Source organism: Falco biarmicus, chromosome W (assembly GCF_023638135.1).
Source record: "Falco biarmicus isolate bFalBia1 chromosome W, bFalBia1.pri, whole genome shotgun sequence".
Taxonomy (NCBI): domain Eukaryota; kingdom Metazoa; phylum Chordata; class Aves; order Falconiformes; family Falconidae; genus Falco; species Falco biarmicus.
This window is the reverse complement of record NC_079310.1, coordinates 15,473,910-15,485,957: the sequence shown is the minus strand read 5'-3', so window position 1 is coordinate 15,485,957 and position 12,048 is coordinate 15,473,910. Positions and strand designations below refer to the sequence as shown.

At 45.7% G+C, this 12,048-nt stretch overlaps 1 protein-coding gene across 11 annotated transcripts in view; it reads right to left on the bottom strand.

Annotated features, from left to right (window-relative positions):
• Window positions 1-12,048, bottom strand: part of LOC130141979 (CUGBP Elav-like family member 4) — a 348,538-nt gene that overhangs the window by 119,038 nt on the left and 217,452 nt on the right. For all 11 annotated transcript variants that reach the window (XM_056323351.1, XM_056323354.1, XM_056323359.1 and 8 more), the window contains one exon: window positions 4,537-4,680. In XM_056323351.1, coding sequence (XP_056179326.1) covers window positions 4,537-4,680 — 144 coding nt within the window. The remainder of the gene's footprint in view (window positions 1-4,536; window positions 4,681-12,048) is intronic.

Below are 12,048 nucleotides of genomic sequence, written 5' to 3'. Positions count from 1 at the left end.
GAAACAGCTACTAATAGCCAGCTCATGTGGAGCCACAGGAACCTGACAACAAAAAGGGCTCATGCCTATACATGTGTGAACTAAAATACATAATTGCCCCATAAAAGGGGAGCCTAAATGAATATGGGAAGATATTGCTCAAAAGAAAAACCCCTGAAACAAATTAGTATAGGCACTCTGGGAGCTTTAGGGAACCATGAAACCTGACTTCCCTTGAGCTGCATACAAAGGAAGTGAGGTGGGTCTGATGTGACTTTGTCACTGAAACAGCACACAAAGTTATTGCCAAGCTTTGTCTGGTCTGCTTGCAGGTGACACATGAGGAGGGGAGGCAAAACCACACACAGGAGGGCCCTCTTTGCTTCCTGATTTTGTTTGGCCTCTGGAGCTGAGGCCATATGGTTGCTGAACCCAAAAACTAGTTGCTTAGCCAATGTAAGGCCATCGCTGCTATCAAGATTAAAGTTGCGTAAAATGAGATTGAGTGGCTTGGCAGTGAGCAGCAGCAAGGAGTGAACTGTGACGTGGCCATTTGCTGAGCTGCAAAGGAGATAACTTAAAGAGGCGCTGGAGCCCAAAGCACTCCTGGTGGCAACATTATCAGTCAAACACTGATGGACTGAGATCCTCGCTGCCTCTCCCCAGTAGTGCTTCTTGGTTTGCAAATCCATACCTGCCCACTAATCTCTCAAACAGCCACACTGTGTGGGTTTCTGCTGCACTGGCCACCATGATGCATGGAGACCTTTTTTTGCAAGAGCTAATGCAGTCCTGGTGATATGCATGATGCCTCTCCCGGGGGGAATTCATCAAGCAAGTGCTGCCTAGGAGACCTGGCAACATCCTCCATGGAAATAGATCATTAGAAATTGTTGATTATACAGCTCTCATGGAACTGCTTGGGAACTCTTATATGGAGACATTAGTCAAGCTTGGACTGCAGTGGGATAGCTGGGAGGACAGGTGATAAGTACAAATCTGAGAACCCAGTGTCTCAAACTAGTCTTGGCCTTACTGCTAAGCACTGTGTTCTTAAACTTCTATTACCATCATAGACCTATGTTAGAACCCACAGAGAGACAGCACAAGAAAGAGCTGTGTCCCTGAGGGAGAAGGAAAAATAAATCTGATCATAAACTTTATTTGTACATGGGGAAATGAGACCAGTGGTCAAATGATTCACTGAAGGTCACACAAATTGCTGGTGACTGTGGCATCTGCTGTCATCGCTTCCCTGCCCTTGCATTTTCACTGTTTCACCTTCCCTCCTCTTGACTTGCCTTAGCTCTTGAACTTCAGTTCAGGCTGAATAAAACTGCCCCCTTTTCCCTCTCCCCCTCGATCTCTCCATCTCCTGCTGGCATTTGAGGTGCCAATCACCCTGATATCTATGAGCCAGCAGTCCAAGGTGGATTAATCAGGATGGAGGGAACTCACAGAGCCTTTTGTGTGAGACTGTGAGATGAACTAGATAGATAGGGAGAGACACAGATAAGGAGGCTGATTGAGAGACAGCATCTGAGCATGCTCTGGGTGTATGGGTGCCACATGGAAATGTGATCCCATCATTTAGATAGCTTTGAAGTCCCCAGGGTAATTGGTGCCACCAGCTTGTCATATCCAATGGGTCAAGATCTAAAACTTATTCTTTTGCCCTTATAAGCATATTTAGCGGGGGGGGGGGGGGGGGGGGGGGGGAGATGCATCCAATTCTGCTTTCACAGAAATTAATAAGAAAAAAAATTCATTGGTTTCAAGTGAAGCGGGAGCAGACCCAGAAATTCTTTTCACTCTTCCTTCAAAGAAATCTTCACTCAAGTACATGCCCTCATAATGTCCTGTATTATCTAAAGGGAAAATAATGGAGGGAACTTTGTGGTGTAAAGGTGCAGTCCTCATCCTGCCTTATATCAGTATAAACCTGTGCTGACTCTATTATCATGGCAATTAGAAGAATTACTCCAGATTAAAAATTATGTAGCCAAGTGTCCTGGTTTTGGTCAGGACAGAGTTATTTTTCTTCTCAGTACCTGGTACAATGCTATGTTTTGGGTTTAGTATGAGAACAATGTTGATAGCACACTGATGTTTTTAGTTGTTGCTAGGTAATGTTTATACTAAGTCAGGGACTTTTCAGTTTCTCAGGCCCTGCCAGTGAGAGGGCTGGGGGGGCACAAGAAATTAGAAGGAGACACTGCCAGGACAGCTGACCCGAACTAGCCAAAGGGATATTCCATACCATAGAATGTTATGCTGAGTATATAAACTGGGGGGTTGGTTGGGCATGCTGATCACTACTCAGGGACTGGCTGGGCATCGGTCAGCAGGTGGTGAGCAATTGTATTGTGCATCACTTGTTTGGGGTTTTTCATCTTGGATTTTATTCCTTTCTCCCTCTCTTTCCTTTTCATTACTACTACTACTACTACTACTATTATTATTATATTTCATTTTATTTTCATTTATTAAATTATTCTTATCTCAACCCTTGAGTTTTACCTTTTTCCAATTCTCCTCCCCATCCCTCTGGTCAGGGAGGAGGAGTGAAGAAGCGGCTGCATGGTTCTTAGTTGCTGGCTGGGATTAAACCACAACACCAAAATGAGTTTTTGGTCCAGAGCATCAGGACAGTGGTGTCTTTACCACCTCTCTTCTGCCTGATCAATGCCTGTAGCATAACATTGGAGACACATCTCCTGCCTGATAACCTCTGCAGATGTTTGCCCTCAGTTACACATGGGTTGCCTCCTGTTAACACCTCTGGTATGTGGTGACACACATGCTGCATCCCCTGCCAGGCTGCTGGCTACTGGCCTGGGCTCAGATGTGATTTACTGTCTCTTTTCCTCTTCCTGCAGCCTTCCCCGGCCAGAAACACAGTTAAACACAACTGGGATGGGGAGGGGAAAGCTCTTCTGTCATGTGAGGAGGGGAGCAGGGGACCAAGGAAGAGGTAGAGATTCTCTTTAACTGGTAATGAAAATGAAGAAGTGAAAAATGGAATTTGTCCAGTGGGGAGAGAATAAAAAAATCCAGAATAGCACCAGGAGTGGGAGAACTTCTGTGGAGCTCTAAGAGCATGTCCTTGTGACTGTACTTGGCCCATACAAGGGGTAGGCTAGGTTGTACCAAGTGTTTAGTGATGCACATGACCTCAGTGGAGGACAGAAATTTCTAGACCCTCAAGTAAAAAAAAAATGAACATGTGGTTATGATGGGAAGTCCATAGTGCCAAAACATGAGAGGTAAATAGGCAGGGGAAAAAACAGAGCCTTGCGGTCAATGTGCTGGAGGGCATATGCGTACACTGGAGTGTGATTTCTGAGTTGGCCCTGTATTACCTAAGGTAAGTCATTCAGTCTCTCTCATTCAGGAGGATGTTACTCCTGAAAAGTGGGATTAATGACACTTCCCTCTTGCACACAAATCCAGGACAGAGTACAAGAGGACCACATTTTACCACCAAATGGATGAAGCACCTAGATGCAGTGTCACTGCCTGCAGATCTTCCTGTTTCATCTGCTCCAGAGAAGGCAGCCAACATCACCAGGCATTATTTTGTCTGCCTGCTGGAGGGATCATCTCTACCTTCCTCTGAAATATCTGGCAGAGAGACCAAGTTCCCAAACCTGATCTTGTCTTGTAGGTCCTTGTTAATTAGGAAAAGAATTGTTAATTGGGAAAAGGATTGTTAATTGGGAAAAACTACCTAAGGAAAGGTAGTTATGCCAGAGTCATCCATTTCAGGGCTACATCAGGAGCCCAGTTCCCAGTACAGTAACACTGTCTCAGGGGTCCAGGGTCCAGGTTTGGTATGTAAGTAGGATACCTTAAGTTAGACTGGGCATCAGTGTTTAAATAGCTGATGCATTTTCCAGATGTGCTTAAATCATACTGTTTTGGGGAGCCAGGACCGTATGTGTACATATGTCTGCTTGTCCATTTTAGTATTATCTAGCATGCTTTCATGAATGTAAAAGCATTTCCATCAGCAGCTGCCATTTTATCCAGCGACCACTCCAAAGACACCCACAATGATGCATAGGGCAGTAGGGGCCTGGCCAAATGGAGCAGAGAGCCATCTCCCCTGTTCAGCTCAGTCTGTGTGGCCTCTAGCAGAGGAGGGCCACAAACCTTCTCTAGCACCAGATGGTGCTGACATGGGACAGAGAACTAGGATGAGCTGAATTCAGGGCCTGTTTTATCTAAAACTCAAATACTAGTTGTGTTTGGATTTGACAGCAACAGCTTAGATCCCATAGGAAGCGTCTTGCATGAGTACACACATGACCATAGTTTGATTACTGCTAGAAGCACGTATTGCATCTCTGAGGGAGATGTTATCTCCTACAATGTTGTCTCATCTCATCCTGAGATGGCGTGGATCACTTTGCTACCATTGTTTAACTGGTTTAATGGAGAATCACTGGTTTCTCCTCTGCTCAGTTGTTCCTCTGCTCATGTGTTCTCTATGCCATTCTAGGTGCTACCCCCAATGTTCCTGTGAACATGCACAGAGCCAGTGTCTATACTTACTGCCTGTGCATAGGCGCCATATGCTCCAAACTGGATGGCCATGGGGTTGAACATACCCATTTGTCCTGCCATTTGCTGCATGCGTCTCATTGTACGCTCCTTGTCTGTATCTGCAAACTTCACCACAAGGCTTGAAGAGGCTCCCTGCAGGACAGGAGAGAAAAGGAGACACACAAGGAAATTAGCCAGGTGCACACTGGCTCATGCAAACCATTCAACTAACACAGATTTGGTAGTGTGGGATCCAGCTGACATTGATTTTTTCCCATGCAATATTTCAGGTCTTTTGATCTGGACCTTTGCAAGAGGCTGAGAGCATCAGGAAGGAAGGAAAGGACCTTGGTGGGTGAACAACTGAGGCCACCAGCTCAGTTCATAGTTACATCCAAAATTCAATCTTCCAGGCTGTCATTAATATTCTCTCTGTAAAAGTTGTTGCCTTATGTCCTGGTTTCAGCCAAGATGGATTTAACTTTCTTCTAGTAGCTAGTACAATGCTGTGTTTTGGCTATGATGTGAGAACAATGTTGATAATGGAACTGATGTTTTTAGTTGTTGCTGGATAGTGTTTATACCAAGTCAAGAATTTTTCAGTTTCTTGGGTCTTGCCAGCCAGCGTGGTGGAGGAGCACAAGACTGGGAAGGGACACAGCCAGGGCAGCTGACCTAAACCAGCCGAAGAGGTATTCCATACCATGGGACATCATGCTTGGTATATAAACTTGGAGGGTTAGCTGGGGGGGGGATTGTTGCTCGGGGACTGGCTGGGCATCAGTCAGCGCATGGTGAGCAGTTGTACTGTGCATCACTTGTTCTCCTTTCTCCCTTTTCCTTTGGATTTTAACCTTTTCCCCCACCTTTCCATTATAATTGTTATTATTATTGTTATTATTGTTTCTCTCACCTTTTTATTCTGTTTAAATTATTAAATTGTTCTTATCTCAACCCTCAAGTTTTACATTTCTTTCTGATTCTCCTCCCCATCCCTCTGGGTGGGGGGGAGTGAGCAAGTGGCTGTGTGGTGCTTTGTTGCCAGCTGGGGTTAAACCATGACAGTCCTTTTTGGTGCCCAAAGTGGGGCTCAAAGGGTTGAGATAACAACAGGTCTAATTAGACTGTGTTAGATTAAATTGTTTGCAGTATTCATTGTATTAAATTAATAATAATTGGCTACAATGCTGGCTTATCTGCTTTTGAATTTGCTGCCCATGATCCCAGGATTGAATTGTCTTGTTTATTTACAGCACGTGCTCTCTTTTGTGTTGTTTGTTCATATTGGGACCTGGGCTAAAGTTATTTTAGTGTTGTACTATATAGTACTAATCTGTAATATGATGGGCTCATTGGTTATGAAACTAATTTGGTTTGTGCACTCGGTGTTGTCGCCTCTGCGTGTCTGGTGGCCCATGTGGGGGAATGCCAACAACTGTACCTTTGGCTGTTTTCCCAGAGAGTTGTCCTGTGGGTGGGGTCTACGCCTCCCCCTTCCCCTCAAGGCTAATTAATGAAACATAGGATTTTAGGAGACTCTTGAGTATCTTTGATCCACTTGAAGCTCCATAGTGTCAGTCCTGAACCTAGTGATAGGAATACTGAATGCGGTTTTCATGTCCTGGAATTGGTGGAATTCTAAGCGACAAACTGTAACTACTGCACCACCCCTGCAGCAGCTGCTGCAGCCGCTCCAGCCACCCTCCGCGGCCACTCCAGCTCCTGTGACAGGCTCTGTGGCTGCTCCAGCCCCTGCTCCAGCCGCTGCGGCCGCTCCAGCCCCCGCAGCCGGCGCTGCAGCTACTCTAGCCCCTGTGGCAGGCATTCCAGCTACTTTGGCCCCTGAAGTGAGTGATGCAGAAGACCGACTGGCGTCAGTGTTAGTGGCCCCTGTAGATAAAAGGAAATGGAAACGGAAAGCAGCTCGTTTGGTAAAGGAGGATGAAGGAGTAGGCCCATCACGTGAACAAGATGGAGAAGGCAAACAAGAGATAACCTCTCGATCCCTATCTCTGAATGAGCTACAAGATATGCAGAAAGATTATGCCCATCAACCAGGTGAACACATTATCACCTGGTTGCTTCTACGCTGGGATAATGGGGCTCATAGTATAGACTTGGAGGGTAGGGAAACCAAGCAGCTGGGATCACTTGCTAGACAAAGGGGCATTGACAGGGCAATTGGAGAGCAAATCATCAGCCTCTGGAAGTGACTTCTGTTAAGCATGAAGGAAAGGTATCCCTACAAGGAGGGTATTACATGTCACCCAACCAAGTGGACTGCAATAGAGAAGGGTATTCAGTACTTGAGGGAATTAGATGTGAAAGAGATGATCTATTATAACCTGAACGATCCACAGTCACCCATAGATCCTGATGAAGCCCAATGCACATGACCGATGTGGTGGAATATGGTACAAAGGGCACCATCAGCATATGCCAAATCATTGGCAGTAATGGGTTGGTCAGACACTGCACCACCAACAATGGATGAAACAATTCATCATCTCCAAGACTATGAAGATAGTGTCTCTACCTCCCTCATCTCAGCTATATAGAAACTGGTCCACCAGCTTAACAAGAATCTCCACCAATACAGACTCGCATCTCAGATATTGACCGTAGACACCCTTCTGTTTGGGAGAAGAAAGTAGGAGATACACACCACGAGGTACTCTGTGGTTTTATCTGAAAGACCATGGACAGGACATGAGGAGGTGGGATGGAAAACCTACCTCATTTCTGGAGGCACAAGTGCGTGAACTACAAGGAAAGCCAATCACAAATAAAGAGTCTTCCAGGAATGTTGCTGCTCCAGTCTCCAGAGGACAGTTTTTCAGACAGAATGATACAGCTGACTTTACTCTTGATCCTGTGAAAATGATTTCTAACCCATTCTGGCAAGACATAAGTGAGCGGAACCACTCCACGCTACATTTCCTTCTCACAACTTGCCTCCCTGGTGGAGAATCCTACAACCAGTATTAGAGGGACCCTGCCTCCACCCAGGTGGAGGACAGGGATAACTGGGTTTACTTGATTGCGTGGATAAGATGGCCTAGAATATCAGACCCACAGGAATATAAAGCTCTAGTATATACTGGTAACAGTGTACATTAATGCCATCAAGCTATAAGGGGGTAGAACCCATTAGTAGTTCTGGAGTTACAGGTGGATCCCAACAGCTAACTGTATTGGAGGCTGAAATAAGCTTGACTGGGAATGAGTGGCAAAAACATCCCATTGTGACTGGCCCAGAAGCTTCATGTATCCTTAGCATAGTCTGTCTTAGGAGAGGATATTTCAAGGATCCAAAAGGGTATCGGTGGGCTTTTGGTATAGCTGCTCTGGAAACAGAGGAAATTAAGCAGCTGTCTACTTTGCCTGGTCTTTCAGAAGACCCATTTGTGGTGGGGTTACTGAAAGTTGAGGAACAGCAGGTGCCTATTGCTACTACCACAGTGCACCGGCAGCAATACCGCACCAACCGAGACTCCCTGATTCCCATCCAGGAGCTGATTCATTGACTGGAGAACCAAGGGGTGATCAGCAGAACCTGTTCAACCTTTAATAGCCCCATATGGCCAGTGCAAAAATCTAATGGAGAATGGAGACTAACAGTGGACTATTGGGACCTGAATGAAGCCACGCCGCCATGGAGTGCTGCTGTACCAGACATGCCAGACCTTCAATATGAACTGGAATCAAAGGCAGCCAAGTGGTATGCCACTATTGATATTGCAAATGTGTTTTTCTCAATCCCTTTGGCTGCAGAGTGCAGGCCACAGTTTGCCTTCACTTGAAGGGGTGTCCAATACACCTGGAATTGACTGCCCCAGGGGTGGAAACACAGCCCTACCATCTGCCATGGACTGATCCAGGCCACACTAGAACAGGGTGGAGCTCTGGAACGTCTGTAGTACATTGATGACATCATCGTATGGGGCAATACAGCTGAAGAAGTTTTTGGGGAAGGGGAGAAAATTATCAAAATCCTTCTGAAAGCTGGTTTTGCCATAAAACAAAGTAAAGTCAAGGGATCTGCACAGGAGATCCAGTTTATGGGAATAAAATGGCATGATGGATGTTGTGAAATCCCAATGGCTGTGATCAACAAAATACCAGTGATGTCCCCACCAACTAATAAGAAAGAAACTCAGGCTTTCTTAGGTGTCGTTGGTTTTTGGAGAATGCACATTCCAAACTACAGTATGATTGTAAACCCTCTTTATCACGTAAACCCGAAAGAAGAATGAATTTAAATGGCGCCCTGAGCAACAACAAGCCTTTGAACAAATTAAACGGGAGATAGTTCAAGCAGTGGCACTTGGGCCAGTTCGGAATGGACAAGATGTAAAGAATGTGCTCTACACTGCAGCTGGGGAGAATGGCCCAACCTGGAGCCTCTGGCAGAAAGCACCAGGGGAGACTCAAGGGCGACCTGACCCTTGGGTTTTTGGAGTCAGGGATATAGAGGATCTGAGGCCCACTATACTCCAACTGGAAAAGAGATATTGGCAGCTTATGAAGGGGTTCAAGCTGCTTTGGAAGTGATTGGTACTGAAGCTCAGCTCCTCCTGGTGCCCCGCTTGCCAGTGCTGGGCTGGATGTTTAAAGGGAGGGTTTCCTCTACACATCACACAACTGATGCTACGTGGATTAAGTGGATTGCACTGATTACACAACGAGCTCGGATAGGAAATCCCAATCATCCAGGAATTTTTTAAATTATTATGGACTGGCCAGAAGGCAAAGATTTTGGGATGTCACCAGAGGAAGAGGTGACACGTGCTGAAGAAGCCCCATTGTATAACAAACCATTGGAACACGAGAAGCAATATGCCCCATTTACTGATGGGTCCTGCTGTATTGTAGGAAAGCATTGGAGGTGGGAGGCAGCTGTATGGAGCCCCTTACGACAAGTCGCAGAAACTGCTGAAGGAGAAGGTGAATTGAGCCAGTTTGCAGAAGTGAAAGCTATCCAGCTGTCTTTAGATGTTGCTGAACGAGAAAAGTGGCTAATACTTTATACTGACTCATGTATGGTGTCCAATGCCCTGTGGGGTTGGTTACAGCAATACAAGCAGAGTAATTACCAACACAGAGGTAAATCCATCTGGGCTGCTGCATTATGGCAAGATAGTTCCACTCGGTTGGAGAACCTGGTTGTAAACGTACATCATGTAGATGCTCACGTACCCAAGAGTCGGGCCACTGAGGAACATTTAAACAACCAGCAGGTAGATCAAGCAGCCAAGATTGAAGTGGCTCAAGTAGATTTGGATTGGCAGCATAAAGGTGAATTATTTGTAGCTCGGTGGGCACATGACACTTCAGGTCATCAAGGATGAGATACAACATATAAATGGGCCTTAGACCAAGGGGTGGATTTAACCATGGACACTATTTCACAGGTTATCCATGAATGTGAAACATGCACTGCAATTAAGCAAGCCAAGTGGTTAAAGCTTCTGTGGTATGGAGGAAAATGGCTGAAATAAGAATATGGGGAGGCCTGGAAAACTGACTATATCACACCCACAGACCTGCCGAGGCAAGCACCATGTAATAATAATGGTGGAAGCAACCACCAGATGGCCGGAAGCATACCCTGTGCCCCATGCCACTGCCCAGAACACTATCCTGGGCCTTAAAAGACAGGTCTTGTGGTGACATGGCACCCCAGAAAGAAATGAGTCAGACAATGGAACTCATTTCCAAAACAACCTCATAGACACTTGGGCCAAAGAACATGGTATTGAGTGGGTATATCACATCCCCTATCATGCACCAGCCTCTGGGAAAACTGAATGATGTAACTGACTGTTAAAGTCTACACTGAAAGCAATGGGTGGTGGAACTTTCAAGCATTGGGATAAACATCTAGCAAAGGCTACCTGGTTGGTTAATACCAGAGGATCTGCTACCCGAGCTGGTCCTGCCTGGTCAAAACTTTTGTGTACTGTAGAGGGGGATAAAGTCACTGTAGTGCACCTTAAAAGTATGCTTGGGAAAACAGTCTGGGTCATTCCTGCCTCAGGCACAGGCATTTGTGGGATTGCTTTTGCTCAAGGACCTGGGAGCACTTGGTGGGTAATGTGGGAGGATGGGGAAGTTTGATGTGCGCCTCAAGGGGATTTGATTTTGGGTGAAAACAGCCAATGAATTGAATTGTGTGATGTTAATTGTTATATAACGCTGTATATTGTCACTTCTATATGCCAGTTGGTGCACTGGGCACCTTGCGGTGCCCATCTCCACCACTTTGGATTTGGAGATCTGAACCTGACTCCCTTCCAGTTGCCTACACCAACAAAGACTGATTTTAGTGAAACCAGATCAGCACAGCCATAATAGAATCAGAATTTGCTTCAAGATGCAACAGTCCAACACCGCGTACCATCTTCCCTGCCTTGAAAGACTGTTATAACAGATGGAGCCCAACATCATGGACTAAATGAACTCAATGGACTTTAGAGGCATGGTCCATAGGCTGAGGGAATGATATCTGTGTGTTTATGTTAAAAGACCAGAAAGGTGATGATGTACTGGAAAATGTAGCATGACATAAATGGTATGTCATAAGGGGTGGATACTGTCCTGGTTTCAGCTGGGATAGAGTTAATTTTCTTCTTAGTAGCTGGTGCAGTGCTGTGTTTTGGGTTTGGTGTGAGAACAGTGTTTAGAGCACACTGATGTTTTTGGTTGTTGCTGGGTAATGTTGTAGAAAAATGGCTGCAGAAGCATGACCATAGAATCCCTAAAGATCTGCACAATCCAGGCCTGGAATTAGAATAGGCCTGTAATTAGAATTGTGCTGAAGTTGTTGTGCTGAAGTTAACAAGAAAGTAGACTTGATCTATTCTTGAATCCTGAGACCAAGTAACTTTGTTGTGCTAACAGGCCGTGGCTGTAACAAGCTGCAGCTGTTAGGGAAGACAGATGCAAGGCCAAGGGAGATAGGGAGCAGTATGGGAATAAAGGGAGTAGCAAACTGCAAGGCTGAAACATAGCTAACGCAAATAGCTGCATGGATAGAATGCTTGTTTTAATCATGATAATTAGTGGTTTGAGAACAGCGCGCGCTTAGGGGCTAATAACCAATTATATTTTTGCTTTGGGAATATGCTTGTGTATTGAGTCTATATAAGAAGTGTTAGAAGCCAATAAAGATGAGGAAGATGCATAACTCATATTGAGTAATTTCTTGACTCCGGCAGACCGCTCTCCCAACAATTGGCGCCCAAACAACGGGAAAGCTGGAAAAACTCTGCCTTTGCTTTGCAACAGTGGGCTTTGCGAATTGGGAGTTGCTAGAGAGGAGTTCAAGCAGGAAGGCGTCCGTAAGGAGTAAAGGCGTCTGAAACCGGTATTGACGTCCTGCACGGACCTGCACCGGTAAGACCGTTTTTCCCTCGATAATGGAAAGGGAGGCGGCACTCACGCTATTATCTGAGATTCTTGCTAAGCGAGAGGCTAGCGTGAGCACAAAGAAGCTCCATGAGCTATGTAGGTGGTCGA